At 56.7% G+C, this 17,663-nt stretch overlaps 1 protein-coding gene across 13 annotated transcripts in view; it reads left to right on the top strand.

Moving 5' to 3' along the window:
- arhgef39 (Rho guanine nucleotide exchange factor 39) overlaps nt 1-17,663 on the top strand; it is an 85,742-nt gene that overhangs the window by 43,412 nt on the left and 24,667 nt on the right. For 12 of the 13 annotated variants that reach the window (XR_015864166.1, XR_015864162.1, XR_015864161.1 and 9 more), the window contains exons 4-5: nt 5,264-5,422; nt 16,277-16,433. Coding sequence is in view for 9 of the 13 variants with exons in the window: in XM_088406211.1 (XP_088262337.1) it covers nt 5,265-5,422; nt 16,277-16,433 (315 nt within the window). In the remaining 4 variants the exon portion in view is untranslated. The remainder of the gene's footprint in view (nt 1-5,263; nt 5,423-16,276; nt 16,434-17,663) is intronic. The other variant, XR_015864163.1, reaches the window with a different exon arrangement.

The raw sequence follows: 17,663 nt of genomic DNA, 5'->3' as shown, positions 1-17,663 counted from the left end.
GAAGCGCCGCGCCACCGTCAAATAATCGGCAAAAAGTTCCATCGGTTCTCGGCGTTCCGCTCGCCGGCGGAAATGCGTTTGACCGGCGGGCTTCAAAAGTCCTGGGCGAGAACGCGCGCGTTCCGATTTGCCCTCGGACGCAGGTATGAATTAGGCCCAATGCTGTCGGTTCCGACGTCCTTCTATGTATCAAACTTTTGTCCGGTGTCCTTTTTCCTATTTTCCAAAGCCATGGATTCACACCTTTTCAGGTTTCCTAGTTGTTCCGTAAACGAACTCCCGCCTAAGAAATTGCGCAAAGCGGCGCGGTGGCCGTCGCAGCGGGTGGGATTGAATGCGGGCTTTTGGCAAGAGGCCGTTTTTGCGCTATTTGCGTTTGTCCGGCCCCCGTCATTTTAAAGGCTCGGTCCCGAGACCCGAGGGGAAGGGGGAAAAAGGCGCGGGCAGAGGCGCGGCGCGGCGCGGGGGGCCGGTATCGAAGCCGGGCCATCTAGCAAGCGTCCCCGCCGCATCCAATTTCGGCAGCAACGCTTCTTGTTAAACCCCATCAAACAGACACACGGCAGCACAAAGGAAAACCTCATCTCGGCGGGAAACTAATCCGCCGGTGCGCGCTGTAAGCCTGTCGGGTTTTTTTCCTCTCCTCTTTTTTTTTTATTGAAAGAAGTCATCAGTCATTTCGCCAAAGATTAAAAGTATAGCTAAATTGAGGAAATCGGCTTAGGAATTCCGAATTTAAATAGCGAGTTGAAGGGGCAGCCGGGAGAGATGCCCAACCTCGTGGGGAACGCGCAGGTATGGGAGGTGAGATAAATTGAAAATATACATATTTGTTTTTGTAGTCGGATTTTTCACAACCGTCAGGCTGGCTGGCTTTTTTTTTTTTGGGCGAAAGCAAAGGGTGGAGGGAAGGAGAGGCGGGGGGGAGCTGGAAGGAAGCAAAGAGAGCCTCACCTCGCAGGCAGCTTCCTGATTGGAGATTTGGGCTGCAGACGCACGCATGCCAAATGACTTCCTGTGACTTTAATTGCCTTGCTGTTGGCAACAAGGCGTTTGAGCAGGGGGACGCCGGCGGCTCAGCCAAAACGCGCAATCTCTATGATCGCTGGCGCGCTGCGGCCCGGCTTGCGGACGGGAGATTGAGCGGGCGGGCGGGCGGGGCGGGGTCATCGTTCCAAAGATGGCACGGTGCAAAACACCAGGCCGCCGGCGCAAACATTTTTGTTTTTCGTTTAAACGGGAGCAAAAGCTGGAGCGGTCGCTCGCTCGCTCGGCCATCGACTCGCCCGTTGGAACCGCCGTACGCGGTCGCTCGCTTCGGTTGGCGGGAGTCCGCCGGATCGGCCGGTCGATCCGTCGGGCCTTACCTGATTGGTTGCTTTGAGCGGACTATTTGGTGGTTTGCTAGGCCGGCCGATCGGACGGGCGGAACGGGCGCGACCCCGCGATAGGCGATATTCATTCATCCGCCCTTTGTCCTTATGCCGGTTTAGAATTTCTTCTCCGGCAGTCATTTCGATTCTGGCTCCCGGTCAAAAGTCCGTCGGCCTTTGTGCCAGTTGTGCGCTTGCAACATGCAAAGAGCGCTCGCCCCCCCCCCCCCGCCCCCGCCCCCGCCCCCGCCCAGCGCCGTCCAAACAGACCGACATCATTCCGTCCAAGATATTGCGCCACAGCACTCGCCGGCGGTAATTATGTCAGCTCCCGGACCAAATGATGTATTATTTATTTTTCAGTTACTGGCTGCTCCCACTAACGACCGGCTGAGATGCGTGCCCCTGGAGTGGTCATTAATCCGCTATCTGGTCAGCCCGGGCGCAGCCCCTATGATCCCGACCCAATCTCAGATCCTAATCCAAGGAGGAAGAGGGCTGCGGGCCAGGATTTGGAGGCCCTGGCTATCTCCGCCTCTATAATTGATAGGTTTTAGGCGATTAGAGCCTTCGCACGATTATGATCTATAACCGTGTATTGATTGGAGGCTGGCGCTATCTAAGCAGACCGCCTTTCACGGCGCCGACGCGAATCCTTTCCTCCCCGGCCGTCCGGTGCCCGACCACCGCGCTTCACGGTCGGGGCCGAACGAGGGTGCCGACCCGGCGCCGGCCCTTTCCCTTCCTTCTTTTTTATCATCCTCACGGCCGACGCCGACCCTTCCTCGAGTCTGCCGCGTTCTCTCCCGCGATTCATAAGCTAGCCCAGGCGTATTTTTCCCCCCTTTCTCCTCGTCACTTGTTCTTCATCTGCCGACGCTCCTTGTCTTCCCCGCGAACGCTCCCGGTTTAATGGCCCGATCCATCATAACTCGGACTCGGGTAACTCGGAGTCGGTATTCCCGGGCGCGCGTCGGGAAGATCGCGGGCGGAACGGCGTCCGGATTTGCTGGAAATTTCCAGCGTAACCGATTCCGTCATTGAGTTCCCGCTAGGCTTTGCCGTCGGGTATTTGCCCGCGTGGCGCTAAGAGATTGTCCTTTGCGCCCGCAGCCAAACGTGGAAATCGCTCCTTTAGCTAAATGCCCCGTAACCCGGCAGATTACGCCGACAAACCTTCTAATTGAGGCCCGAATTGCCGGCAGAGCAATTTTTCCGCTTGCAGAAAAGCCGCTCGGTACGGTAAAAGTGCAAACTCTTTTGCGCCCATTTGAACAGCTAAACCTGATGTGTGTCATCGTGCCAAGGGAAGTTCTAAGAGAAATAGAGTCAAAGCGGGTAAGAATAAAGCTTTTGGCTCGACTAACTACAGTGTGGTGACAAACCCGCGTCGTTGATGTCGCCGCAGCTAAAGATGCTCGTTAGTTTCATATGTGTTTGGAATGACAAACCGGAGCGTTACGCAATACATAAAAACCATTTTGCGCCAGGCAAAAAACCCCCAAAAAACAAATAGGAACGAAAGAAAGGCGCACGGAAGCGCTCGGAGCGGATGCCGGCGCATTCATCATGGCGCGAGCGTCATCACCCCCCGGCGGCGATCGGGCGCGGGCCCCGGACGACAACGGCCGAGCGGGCCGAGCTCTCCCCGAGAAGCAAATTACCTTTGGCTTATGGTTAGCGATATTCCGTGCCAGGCAACTTTTACTGCTGATTAGCAATTAGCCCAAACTAGCGGCAGCCCGAGCGCTAATGTTTAATTTGCTCCTCTAATGATAGACGGCGCGGGGGACGGGGGGGGGGGGGGCGCAGTCTGGCAAACGTATGGATTTCTACTTAATTCCTTCTCATTTATGACCTGACAGGCCCCGCAGGTAGGAAAGGGAGGACATTTCTTAGCCATTAGTAATGGCTGCTCCTCAAAGGAGAGGCGGCGGGCGAATGCTAAAAAGCTGGACGGAATTACCCTCTCCTTTCCGGGCCCGAGTTTCAGTAATACCGCCGTTTTCCCCGCGAAAACGCGGCGATTACCGCGCGCGGCTCCTCCTTCCGCCGGGCTCCTTGTGAATACGAACGTACCCGCAGAGCTATTACGCGCGGCCCTCCGCTAAATGGATTGATCGCGATGACGACGACGTTTCGCTCGGCGCGCGCGTGCCGGGATCAAACAAATAAAGTGGCATTAATGGGCGTCTGATGAAGCCATCCGCTAAGGCGCCGCATTTGTTATCCGTATCATTTGTCGCGCCGCCTGGGATGACCGTATTCCTCCGACTGCAAGGCGCGCCTTTTTCCCGGCGGTTTCAGCCCCGCGGCTTCTGGACCGGCGCGGCTTATAATATATCATAAATTATATATAAGCCGCGCCGGGGTTTTTTTCTTTGTCGGTCGCCACCGAGACGATCCGCCGATGGAGCAAACGTATCAATTTGCGGAAGAATTAGGAAATAGAATCGAAAAGAAGTCAATGAAAAAGGGAGCTTTGGAAATACTGTATTAAAACTATCCAAAGTAAATTCGATACAGCGCATCCGATGAAACGTACGCGTTGACTATCAGTCAAGGGAGTCGGACGAAGACGCTGGATTTGAAACGTTGAAAAGACCCGTCGGGTTTCTCGAAGTGCGTCCTCGCCAAGCGCGCGGAGGCGCGTCGAGTCTGAAAAGCGCGGACCTCGGACATGGGCCGCGGATGAAAGGAGCTCCCGACCCCGGGCGGCTCGCGCCCTTCGGCTCCCGATGCCTCGTTTGCAAACGGGAGTGGGCGGCGTCGGAGGAGGCTCCCGCCGGGCCGCCGGAACCTAGGGCGGGTTCTCCTTGAAACTCCGGCGCGCCGGGAGGCTCAATCGGGTGCTGCGGCGTCTGGAGCGGGGGCTTGTTAAAAAGTGCAACGGGCGCGGCGGGAATAGCCCCTCTCCCCTCGGGGTTAGGGACTCCTCCTCTCTAATGAAGGCGGCGGATGAGGCCGGTTATGTGCCGTTGCCTGTTATTCTGGCGCCTCCGCTTTCTCCCTCCCTGGCTCGCTCGTCCGCAATCAGACCGGGCCCCCGCGTGCGTTTCGGCGTTCGGAGACAAACGGAGGGAGGGAGTCGGGGCCGCCGCTCGGCGCCCGCGACAATAAGGCCGGCTCGTCAGGGCCCTAAAAATTCAGTCCCGGCCAGTGTGCCGCTCGGGCAGCTGGGCGGAAAACGGGAAGCGGGGCGACCGGGGCGAGAGCGATGCCGGAGCGGGACCGTCGGGCCCGAGGGGGCCTTATCCGCCCTTCAAAAGCCATAAGTAGTTTGGTGAAGCCGGAACCCATTCGCCGAGGTCCCGGATTCGCCCTTTGCCGAGGTCCTGGATTCCAAGCGCGCGGCGGGCAGGCAAACAAGTTGAAACGGCGCAAACGTAAAAGGGGGGCGACTGGTTTGCGCCATTTCAACCGCATCCTTTTCAATGCCGTAACGGGAACGGAGCGCTTCCCTTTTGAAATCAAGAGCAAATTGGTCGGAGCGTGAACGAAGGCGGTGGCGAGTTCCGCCAATCCGTTTGAAGTCTTACTGCATCCGGCTGCCCGCCGCCATCTATGGTCGCTTGAACGAAAGGCACCTTCGGGTTCGGCTGCAAACGGAGTTGCCAAGCTGTTGTCTGGACACAATGTGTCTGATTTGAAGAATCGATACAATCAAATATTCTGTTTTGAGCGCATTTTTTCCATGACCAAATCATTTCTCCCCATAATGACTTCAAGTAGTAATGAAGTTGAAACTTTAGACCGGTACTGCGTGATAAAAAAAGGCCCATGAGCTGATGTACAAAGATACCAACCGTGGGAAGAATGTCATACTGTAGGTTGTTTGCTTTGCTGCATTTTCCCCCTGTCGGGACTGAAAATCTCCCTTCCATTTCCAGCATGGAGCTGTTGTGCAAGCCTTTCCTCTCTAGCCCCTTTCAAAGTGGAGAGACGCAAACTTTCCCCAAACACGCGTGGAGTTTGCCAGACTCGGGGGAAAGACAAGACGGAGGAAGCCCTCATCTCTCACGCAGGAAAAGAAAAAAAAAGACTGACAGGTAACTGCTTCAAAGCTTTCTACGTCGTTCCTCTGGTGCAGAATTTCAATGCTCCGCCTTTGTTTTCTCTCCTCACCGGTAAAGGATGTTTTTTTTTTTTTTTTTTTCTTTTCCAAGATTGCGTGTAAGCCCCCCAAAAGATTCTGCTGCCCGTTTGCCGATGGGGATGAACATAAAAACTTTTGCGGAAGTGGCACAAGGGTGGCCTTTGTCTCATCTTAAGAAAACACGGCGTGCCGCACAGCCGGGAATTCCAGGGAAAAATCCCCTTGTGAGATAGGCGGACGGATGGATGGATGAATGGATCGAGCGAGGGCGCGGCACAAGCCGGGGGGGAAAAAGTCACCTATGGCGGTAAAGATCATTCCGGCCCGTTTCGTAAAGATGTGCTGCGCGAATGGAAATGGAATCCGGCACGCGACGAGGACTCGCACCCGCGGCTCATTCGTAGCAACCAAACGCTACATATCTCTGTCGAAACCTGAGCAGATCAATTGCCGCGCGTGCCGTTCAGGCTGGCCGGACAAAACGGACCGCGTCACGCCATCTGGCTTCCGCGGCCGCTAAATAAATCAGGTACCGCTAGACGTGTAGTTTGTCCCATTGCACTGAGAGAAAAGCCAAAAAGCAAATATCCGACGATTGCAAAGTTGCGGGAAGCAAAGAAGGACCTGGCACCTTTGCGCTAACGTATCCCCACGCGCTCATCAAATCCGCCCGGGGGTCCCCGTCCCCTCGGCTCGGCTCGGGTCGCATCCGCCCGGGTTAGGGTTTGGAAGGCGCCGGGCGTCGCCGCTTTTCCTCCCCCGCGCACAAAGCGACGTTCCCCCAGCCTCTCCCAAACGCCGTGTTCTTCCTGATTGAGCGTAAACGAGCAAATATTTTCCCAGCGTTGGCCAGGTTAGATCCCCATTTAATTAAACTGGCTCATTATGTTGCTCTCTGATTAGTGGAGGAGAATCAATTATTCAATCCACAAACACGAGGAGCTGGAGGTGCGCAGGCGGCCGCTCCTTTCATTCCGAGGACACTAATTAGCTACAAAGCGAGCGGCAACTCGCCCCCCCCCCCAGCCGTTCCTCGGTTTCCGACGGTCGGGCGGGACGCTCGAAGGGGGCGCCGGCCCGTCGTCGGGAGGGTGGATCCCGGCCGTATTTCAGCGGGTTCTCCCGGCGTCGGCGAGGTCGAGGCGGAGGAGCGAGCCCGAGCCCGTCCCGGGAAACGCCCCCCCCCCCCCCCCCCCCCCCGGGGGCGCCTCCGGCCGGGGGCCGCTTTACTTTTGTTCCCGGCAATCAAACGGCGGGCAATTATCCGAATTATTGACAGCAGATTTCTCATTCCGACTGCAAATTAAGGCTATCAATAAAGCTTTCTGATGCAAAAGCGACTAATTAACCAACAGAGCGGAGCCTCTGAAGCCTTCATATAAATAAATAAATCCAAAAAATCTGCAGTCGGCTGCACGTTGCCGAAACACAGGGGAACTAATTAGTTTAATTATCAAAACAGCTAATTAAAATTACACAGTTGCCTAATTAGTCGCGCGCCTCTCGCCGTCTCCTTTTCTCTTAGTTGCCCTCTCACTCTGTAATTGACGGCTCCAAGTTAAATATTTCAATATAAAAGAAGAGGAACTAAGGCGGGCCAATATGTGCGGGCGCGAGGGCGAGGGAAGTTTGCCCGCCGCCGCGAGCCACTCCCGCCGAGTATCTCCTAACCCGCCGGCAAATAGTTCCCCGTCCAAATCTTATCACGTCGCGGGGGGGGGGGTCGCTCGTTTTTCGGCGGGGTTCTCGTGCCGCGTTCCTCTCGGTGCTCCCCTAGTGTCCACCTGCCCGCGTTTATCCGTCCGGAAGCGACTTGGCTCCTTGGCCCGCTTCCCAAACAACTGGCGGGATCTTAATCGGATCTTGCTCGCGATCCTCCCGACTCGTTCGAATTGAGACGGACCGCAACGAGTGGCCGGCGGGCGAGGTCCGAGGCGGCGGGATTTGGCTTTTTACTTTCGCTCCCTTTGGCCCGATCCGTCCTGGGCAAATTGCGCGCGATGTAAACGGGCGGCGGAGGGCGCAGGTCGCGCTCATCCCCGCGGCCATCCCGCGAAAACAAATGAGGCGTGAAGGCCGCATCGCCGGGACATTTATTGTATATGTTTAATGTAGCGTGCGGCGGGTGAAAGTGATTTCGAACCGTCGGGGGCATATTGACGTACGGCCGCGCCCGGCATATCGGATTTCTTACCTGCCGCCTTCAAGGGAAAAAAAAAAAAAAAAGTTAGCATCTATTAATGTTGCATGGGAAAACGTGGCCCGCGGTGTAATTGCTCACGCTAATAAGTGATCCATTCAAATGAAGCTGGAGCCGGGCGCTAAATCTCTCTGTGACGGATGAAAAAGTTTTCTGTGCGTGGGAAAACAAACTGGAAAAAAAAACATTGAATTTTGAGACAGTACAATACCGATCTGAATGTTCTAAGTTTACTTTTAAGCCGTAAACAGGTGCGGAAACAGACGGCGCTTCATTTTTACCCCGCCGTTCCGTTTGTTTGGCTGTATTAGTAATGACATCCTGGGTCAATTTGACCCGGGGTCATTCGTAATTAGCGAAAAAACTTTTTGGCGTGTAATCTGCTAACCGAGGAAACATGTTGAAAGGCATTCTAATCCAAATGCAATTGTTGACTGATATGTCCAAGCAGAGGTACTGAAAGTGAGGTATTCATTTACTTTGGCTTTCAAACGGGTCCGTTTGACCCGCGATGTTCAAATGACCTTGCCGGTCCTCGCGCCCAAAAAATGTCGGATTGCACGTCTTAAAATGCGACGGACGCTTTGAGTCGCCTTTGTTGACGCGGTTGCGGACGCGGCGGTGAAACGGGCCTTGCGGGGAAAGGGGGCGCCTTTTGTATAGAAAATGCAATCTAGCCGGGGCCGGCCGGTGAGCGAGGCATGTAGATTACGGGGCGAATCGCCCGCAAAGCGCGGCGACTCGCACGGGGAGCGTTTTGCCTCCGATAGAGCAAAGACGGATTCCATCAGGTCCTTATCTGTTACGAGCGGCGTCGCTTGCAAGCGCGTCGGATGGGCACGCCGGTGTTTTTGAAACGTGGGGACGGGCGCCTGGCTTTTCTGCGCCGGCCGCCGCGGGAGCGCGTCGTGTCCAACACGTGGCCGCCGCCCCCCCCCCCCCCAACCCCCCGTCCATCGTTTTTGTGACTTCCTGCAGGAAAAAGTCATTTTGTCTCGTAAAGGGGCGGATTTTTTTTCCCGTCCCGCGAGTGCCGTATATTGTTCCGGGATGAAGTAGTCTCTTCCGCGGCGTCGATACATCATCGCGGCCGAGCGCAATCGCCGCCCGCCGATTGTCAGTAGAGAGCAATTTGGGCCGCGCGCACTCTGACCGTGACATTTGAGAAAAAAAATCATCCCGGTCCTCAAAGAGAAATAACCGCGGCCCGTAGAATAATTGCGAATAAAGGATCATCAAACGCGCTGGCTTTTTCCGGGCCGGGACCGCTGCGAATGGCGAGCGACCAGGCATCGTGCCGCTTTCTTTCTTTGTCCGCGCAGCGTGGGTTTTCCTTGGTCTCGTTAGGGTTAGGTGGTCTTCTTTTGCCTTTCCGTGGCGCAAACGGCGACGCGCTAGCCAGAAAGTGACGGAAGAGCCGCGCTTCAATACGGTCCGTGACAACTCAGGCGCGTGGGACGCGCCCGCCGTTTGGGCGATCTCGCCGATAACGTCGGCTTTTTTCGGATCCGCCGACGCGATGGCCATCCGACGCGCTCGCGGATACCCCGGGATTATTAGTCGGCTCCGGCGCCCCAAAAAAACAACATGACGTTTGGCCCAAACGCGCTCGCCAAAGCCCGAAGGAGTCAAGAGCGGAATCGGGAAAAGCTGGCGTCGCCGCCGAACGCGGTCGAAAAACAAAACAAACGCGCCGCGTGCATTTCTGCCGTTTTAAGTTGGAAAGGTTATCGGGAAGGCGACTCGCCCGACTCCCTTCGCCGCCGCTTTCTTTGATTCCTTGAGACGGCGGAAGAAAAAGAAAAAGACGGAATCTTATTTGCGTTCCCTAAAGCCCTGGGGTTCGGGCGAGAGCGCAGGGAAGGCCAGACGCCAAGGTTTGAATGCCAAGGTTCCCGGGCGGGCCGAGAACAAACGGGCGGAATGAGCGCGCCGCTCCTTTCCAAGAAGGCGCCATTGTTTTAATTGTTCGCGCCGGAGAAGCGTCTGTTTCTCCGGCCGCCGGTGCCAATAAAAAACCGTCGGCGATGTGTTGGAGCAATTACGTACAAACCCTGTAATTACGCATATCTTTTGGAAACACGTGAAAGCCGAATGGAAATGAGACAGCCCCCCCCCCCCCCGCAGCACCACCTTGGCAGCGCACGGTTTGATAGTTGAGGCGGTCGGCGAAAGTCGCTTCTCCACTCTGCGGCTGCGCAATCGCACGCGAGCTAAAGTCGGCCACATCCGGCAGAAGAGATCCGGGACGCCTAACCCCAACCCTCCGCTTTATCGAGCGCGTCTGACGAGGTGGCGTGAGAGCATCTCGTCCCCTCGTACCGTGCTTGTTTAGGAGCCCCCCTCCGCATTTGCGCCCCCTCCCCTATGCAATTTCCACTCCTTCCTTCTCTCCCTTCCTCCTCTGCTCATCTGGGCGCGTGAGAGGAGGTCCCACCCTTAATTAAGTCTGCTGGGCTTTCAAACGTTGAAGCTTGTTTAAAGCCCATCTCAGCACATTTAAAAGGAGCGTGCCGGAGCGGATGCTAATCAGGAGGCGCCTAGCGCCCGGCTAAAAAGATGCCCTTTTTCACACTCGATTCCGTCGCTCTTTTCAAAACCTTCCGGAAACTATGTTTCTTTTGGAGCCACTGCGCAACGCAGCGAAAATTCGGTCCTTTTTTTCAAGGTCGCTTCATGAGATCGGCCCGGCTCTTTTTTTTCAAGGGCCGTTGTTGCGCTTCTGCACGCCAGCTGCTAATAAGCGCTTTGAAGCAGCACAAGGCGGCAGCACAAGGCGGCAGCACAAGGCGGCAGCACAAGGCGGCAGCACAAGGCGGCAGCACAAGGCGGCAGCACAAGGCGGCGTCCCGAGCGGCGGCGACGCAGTGTGCGACGGCTCCGCGGCAAACCGCTAACGGGGGCCGGCGGGCCGAGCGCCCGCTAGCGAGCGTCTCGCCGTTCCGCGCTGACATTTCCAAACGGTGGTTTTGGGGTATCGATAAAGGGGCGAGCCGGCAGTCTGATCAAGGCTATTTAAGGCTGGCGAAGCGGCCGGATTCCAATCCCCCGCCCCCCCGCCACTTTTTTTCAGCTCCACTTATCTGCATTCGTTCCCCCAGACCCCGATCGCAGAGGATTGTGGGTAGCTCGCCCCCCTCCGCTTCCCCGCCCAACACGCCAATTACCAGCGAATGGATTTTTTTGGGGAGCGAAGCAGAATAATTGTGCAATTATCCGGGTGAAATGGGAAGTCTAATGTGTTAAAGTAGGATTTTAAAGCGGCGACGCGCCGGCCAAACGGTGGAAGCTTTAACCCGGCCGAGCCGCACGGCATCGCCGAGATCCGCAAATGCCCGCCTGCCAAAAAAGTACAAAAACGCTGCGGCGCGTTTTCAAAAAGTTTCAACTTTTTCAAATCCTGACCTAAGAAGGTGCGAGCCGGGCCGCCGGCGTGCGCGCCGCTAATTCCGAGACGGCGGTCTGAACGGCCGGGTCGCACTCATCCGACTCCGAAGTAACAAATGCGCCGCAAACGTCGCGGTCGAAAAGGTGGCGTCCCGCCCTTTCCGCCTTAAATACGACGGATCGGAACTATCGTACTTCGGTAAAACGCGAAGCTTACCCGCCGCGGGGCTTTTGCCGGAAGGGTTCGGCAGGGACGTGCCGGACGAGATCCGAGTCCGCGTGGCTCGGCAGGGTTCCGTATTGAGCGTCCGGGACAGGTCGGGAGGCTCGCAGAGTGTCGGCGATCAAGGAAACGCTACCGACGAGCCTGTTATTCGCCGAGAGATCTTTGACATAGATTTCTTCTAATGGCGCCTTGTTTATCTGAAACAAGGTCCGTTTTCTTGCACGTAAGAACCCGCCGGGAGTTCTAGCAATTTATGGGATACCGCGATAAGAAGCCAGTTAGCCGCAAAATAAACGCTAGTTTGCTCGGGCGTCAATATGACGGAATGAGTGGATACGCGATCGGGTCCGGCGACGGCGCGCGCTCGCGGACGACATTTCACGCCGTAGTCATTATTGATGTGAAAAAGGGGGGAGGAGAATCGGCGGAAGTCACCGCATTGACCCTAATCCAAATCCACTCAGAAACCAAGCAATTTGCCAGCGCCGTTCTCCAGAGCCCGCTAACTTGTGCGACACGGGGGAAGGTGAGAAAGGCGGGGGGGGGGGGGGGGCAAAATGAAAATTCAAGGCGAGGGAACATGAGATACCTTGTCTGCTTTCAGCAGTTGTTAGAAAATAAATTGCTTTTGAAACTGGAAATGTTTACCTCAATTGAGAAGCGTTTTATGCCCTTGACAGGAAATGATTTCACGGCTTCTCTGGCGGTTGCTCTTTTCAATGGTAATGTTTCCTTAACCCCGACAAATAACTTGGCCTTCGCGTTTTGCTCAAGTAGAAATAGCCCGCCGCGTTCATGTTTGGAGGTCTCTCTCAATGGCTTCCTCAAATAAGTCCTCCCCTCCTTTGCGGCGACGGGAGGCGCCCGATACGAGCGAATTGTACCTCGCCGCTCCCGTATTCGGCGGGGGCGATCGGATAAGGGACGGGCGCAAACTGCCGGGCGCCGCGGATAGGAAAGCCGAACGGAATCCGCGTTATCGCTGACCGGAACGGGCGGGGAACAATAGGGAGCCGGTCGGGGAAATGTTGCCGAAGGGCAATCTGGATTGTGCGTCCCGAGTTGTTGCCAGATAGGACCGCCTACTGATAGGACCGCCCCCTCAAAGCCGCCTACTGACAGGACCGCCCCCTCAAAGCCGCCTACTGATAGGACCGCCCCCTCAAAGCCGCCTACTGACAGGACCGCCCCCTCAAAGCCGCCTACTGACAGGACCGCCCCCTCAAAGCCGCCTACTGACAGGACCGCCCCCTCAAAGCCGCCTACTGACAGGACCGCCCCCTCAAAGCCGCCTACTGATAGGACCGCCCCCTCAAAGCCGCCTACTGATAGGACCGCCCCCTCAAAGCCGCCTACTGACAGGACCGCCCCCTCAAAGCCGCCTACTGACAGGACCGCCCCCTCAAAGCCGCCTACTGATAGGACACCCCCCTCAACTGTTGATTGACTCTTGATCTACTTTGTAGGCGAAATATTTCAATCCGTCGCCGCGCAAATAGCCCAGAGCGGCGGGTGCGGAGGAAGTAGTCGAGGCGAGGCGGAAAGCGCAAGAGTTTGACCTGAGCGGCTCCGAGAAAGCGCCCGTCCGGGGAGGTCGGTTCCTCCCGGCCGGAGTCCCGACGTCCGCCCGGGTGGCAACGCGTTCCAACAGGGTAATTGGAGCCGGCCGGGAAACGCGGCCATAATCGCGACGGAACGGCGACGGCCGCCGTCGCGAAGCTACGCTTGTCTGATCAAGTTAGTTCACCGGGACTAACGGCGCCAACAATGGCTGGCGCTGACTAATTAGCACGCCCGTAATGTTTCCCCCCTCTTCAACGTCTCCCCGGAGGCTGTTTTGAATCGTTATGCAAATGATGTTGTCAAATGTCAATTATGGTGAGCCCAAATCCTGTGATTTATTATTTTCAAGAGATGTTGTTTGCGAGCCCAAAGTTTCTTTGCCAAGTCATTAAAAGTGTGCGGGAGACAAAAGGTGGCTGAAGGGGAACCGGAGCAGGCTTAGCGTACGCATGGTGGCGGGGGGGGGGGGGGGGGGGGGACCTTGCGCTTTTTTTGGGGTTTTTTTGGGGGGTTTTTTGGGTGGCGGACTCGAGGGAGCCCGGAGAACGGGAAGAGGGACGGCGGCGTTCTTCGACGTTTGATCAAAGGCCATTTGCGGCGCTTTGTCACATTTCGCCACGCTCTTCTCGCGCGCTTACGTCCTTCGAAAGGATGAAAACGGCGGGGTAATAAGAGCCGGGGCCAAGTTTGATCAGAAGCGCTGCAATGAGTCTGGCCCATTAAACGTACCTCCGGATAATGAATAAAGCATTCATCCGGGGGTCCCGGCGCCGTCTCTAATTAGGCCACGCGAGAGCAAATTCCACCGCCGACGTTAGCAGTGAAGCTCGGACGGAAGACCGCCTTCTCCGTTCCTCGTCTGGACTTTTCACACGGGCGACGTTCGATCGGCGCTCTATAAACAAAACCGAGTGGGGTAAATGTAACCCCCCTCCCCCGCAAAGTATGAAGCCAAATACCTCGGGTCCTCGAAGCCCCGCGCCCTATCCTGTCCACTCATGAGAAAATAGGAAAAAAGTTGCAGATGTTTTTGGCAGCCGCTCGCCCGGCTTCGGATGGCGCGTTTGGCAGACCTGCCATAGGTGACCACTTCGCCTCCCAATCTCACTGGCTCCGCGTTTGCACCCGTCAAGTTCCTAGGCGCAAATTCAAGACGATTTAGGAACGAAAAGTTGAGCGAACCCATTGACGGCCGCGGAGCGCCATCCGTGTCAAAATCTGCCTTTGCTGGAAATCCCCGACCGTAAGACGGGCAGCCGCAGCAAAAATCCGACGGAAAATCCAGCGCTTCAAACGCGAAACCCATACTTCCCTCGTCTTCCGTCTCCTTTTGTTCACTGCGAGGTTGCGGCCGGCAAAAGGACCGCGGGTTACAGATGGCGGGGTTCAAGGCCCGGGAAAGCAAACATAAGACGACGCGTCAGTCAATCTACCGCCGGCTATTAACGCGGACCGCTCAAACGGAGCTAGGTTTCAAATGGCGCTTGAGAAGCACCGAAGTAGACGACGACGACGACGGCGCTTTTGGGAAAGCTGTCTGAATCGCGCCCGTCCCCTTTGAACAGATGGCCCCTTTCCCCCAAATTCAACATCGCTCACCGGTAATGCATCCAAGAGATTCCAATTAGCCCAAAAGTGCTTCTCCATGATTGTATTTTTCCCGCCGAAGCCTTTGCCGTTCAATCGCTTTAAAGAAGGAAAGCCCCCCGCCCCGCCCCCAGCCCCGTACGTTAGCGCTTGCGCGCGTGCCGTTGCGAGGGAGCGCTATCAAGCGGTATAAATCTTTCATTTCGGAGATCGGCATTAATGGGCCAAACGGCCTCAGATGTGGGTTCCGCTCGCCGCTTTCATCCTCCCGGCCGGAGGAATTCCGGGGGAGGCCGGCTTGGAGACGCTTGCCTCCCGTAAGTACACAAAATTAGCTTCTTATGGCTTGATCTCTGTACATGATCCTTTGGAAATCTGCTGCGCGTCCAAGCCCGCTAAGCTGCGTCCCCGCCGCCTCGCGTGTGTGTGGAGGGACGGAGGCAGGGAGGGAGCTCTAATTAAATGACTTTTCGCAGACAATAGGACCTGAGTAGCTTCACCCCCCCCCCCTCCCGGGTTAGGGTTAGGGTCCCTTGCGCGCCCTCGTGTTGCCCGTCAAGATGTTTTATGACAATCGGGCGAGGGAAAACAAACAGAGGAACGGCTGGAGATGCTGCAAGATGGCCAATTTTTTCTGTAGTTTTTTTTTTTCATCCGGATATACTTGTTACAAACAGAGGGAGGAGCACACTGCCGGTCGCTGCCTAATTTTGGCCGCTATTGTTCCGTCCCAAGAAATGATGTTTTTGACAAAATACTTCAGAGATGAGACGAGTGCCGTCGAGGGGGCCCGACCCCCGGGCCGCTACGGATGGCGGCCGACTTTGTACTCTCCGCAGGAGGGAGGCGTAAGGGCATCTCAAACGAGGCCCCTCAATTAGGCCTGGAAGGTCGGGCCGTTCGCGGCCGGCGGCATCTCCCGCTCTCCCAAATACATCTGAAGACTCCATTGGTGAAATACCTCTGGGCTCCAGCTGCTCCCTATGCGAAAGGTCAACTAAGTCCGGGAGGCTGAAGGAGAAAGGCGGGCGCGCCTTCTTGGCAACAAAGCCCCCCGCCCCCCCACCCCCCAGCGGGCTCTCTGCTCGTTAGCGGTAGCCGGCGGTCAATCCCTAACTGGCGGTGACAGTCGGCCCCGCGAGCGCCGCCGCAAACCGGAGCCCATCGATCGGGCGGGGGGGGGCGGACAAAAACGTCCGTAATGATAGCCCGCAGACACCGCGTCAAGTCCTCGCCCCGTCCCCATTGGCTGACGTTCAGGTAGATAGCCCGCAAGACATGGAGCCTCGCTCCCCCGCGTCAGCTCAGGTGGGTCTAGCCTCCCGCGTGAACTCTAATTATCCGCGCCGCGGCCTCCGGGAGTCCCCGGGGGACGGCCGGCCGGGCGAGACGGGCGCGAGACGGCCGGCGCCCGCTCGATACCCGTCCACGCGAACGCCGCCTAATTGAGTCAAATTGGGACTGGTTAGTTGGGCCGTAGTGCGCTGGTCTTCGAAGCGTGGCCGAGCGCGCGCCGGCGACGGTCCGCTTTCCGAGGCGCCGCCTTCCCCGATTTCACAAACGCCGCCCTTTTGCCCGGTCCCCGGATAGCACGGCGGGATCGCCATCCTTCCGAAATCCCCCCAAATTCTAGACGTAGCAGTAATTGTTTTCGGTCATCGGGCCATCGCTCAAAGATTGCCTCTCCTGCTCGGGGTTGGGTCGAGCTCATGTCTTTCCACCCTCAAGCAATATTTGGGCCGCTTCACAGCGTGGAAAAAAAGTCAAATGCACCGCATGCATGCCGCACCACACATATTTTGTCCTGAAGAAAGTTCCCATCCCTTGACTTGTCTTTTCGGCAGCAAAAGCGGGCGGGCAGACGGCCTGACTCCGGCGCCGAGGAAGAAGCGGGACGGGACGGGACGGGACGGCTGCAGCTGTGGCTGCAGACGGCGCGGGGGATGGCGGGATCCCTTACACAAGCTTTTGGACCCCCCCGCCCAAAGGAAGAGACTAAAGGTGATCATATTCCCCGCTCTGTCAATACTTGCTGCTCTCTGGCTGTACTTTCGAGGCGTTGTGACCTTCTCTAGCCTGCCCCCCCCTACACCGCCGTACATCACGCATACCCGCACGCAAATAGCAAAAGCGCGGCGCTCATCGGTCCCGGAAGGATAACCCGCGCTTTCACGGAAGCCGCTCCAAATCTCGTCGTTCCAACGGCGGCCGCCGGGTCCGCCTCGCGCCCGCCGTCGCGCGCCCGCTTTCTTCCGCGAATGGAAAGCGGCCGTAAATGTCGCGCCTCTGTGAGAAAACGTGAGACTTGCGTGGAAAAATCCGCGCGAAACGACGCGCGCGTTAAGCTCCCAAGCCGGTGAAGGCTTGCCATTTTTGTCACTTCCGTCCAGACTAATAAGATGGGTATTTATTGGCCGCTCGTTCCACAACGCCGTCGCTATTTCAACTATAGAAATCCGGTATGGTCGAAGCTCCACGGCAAGAGCCTAAAATGGATCCTTTGGAATGATTGATTTTAGGATCGTGCAATAAATGCGCTTTGATTTCTCTTGCTATTCATGTCCCCGCAGTTCTTCCAACACAACCTGAAGACAATTATTACCTATTGACCCCCTGCCCTTATGGGAATGCTTAAAATGACAGAGGGTCTGCTCATATATTCCAATATCTTGGAAGAGTCTCATTTCAGTCGACGCTAAATCCATAGCCGGATTAGGATTTCCGAAGCTCGGGGAAAACCGAGAACGTCTGTCGGAACATCGACCGGCTCCCTTCGGTGCCGGCCGGCCGGGGACGCCTTTATATGAGACGCCGCTTGTCTGCGGCTACCTCAGAGTTGGGCCGCTCTTTGCAAGCCGGCGGATTTTTGGCCGTTAGGACCCGGAACTCGGGCGCCTTATCTGAAAGATGCCGCCTTTTCCGTGGTTTGTCGTTTTTGTTCAAAGACATTTCTGCGGAGCCCTCGCTTTTTCGCCGCGTTTCCTGGCATGTCCTTTACGGGTTCGTTTCCTTCGCCGCCCGGCTCCGTCGCTTGGATGCGACCCCGCCGGTTTACGGCTGATTTAACGGCTCCCCCGTTTGTCCGCTTGTTACCCCGTGAACCCCGCCGCTTCCCGTCGTTCGCCGGCCTTCGCGTAAAACGGCCCGCTCTCGCCACGTAAAACGGCCCGCTCTCGCCGCGGAACCGCCGTTCGCCGGCCTCGCCCTCGCCCGCCTTGGAACGAGAAGTTC

Source organism: Hippichthys cyanospilos, chromosome 22 (genome assembly GCF_059441005.1).
Source record: "Hippichthys cyanospilos isolate Australia breed blue-spotted pipefish chromosome 22, RoL_Hcya_1.0, whole genome shotgun sequence".
Lineage (NCBI taxonomy): Eukaryota > Metazoa > Chordata > Actinopteri > Syngnathiformes > Syngnathidae > Hippichthys > Hippichthys cyanospilos.
This window is presented reverse-complemented; position numbering and strand designations above follow the sequence as displayed.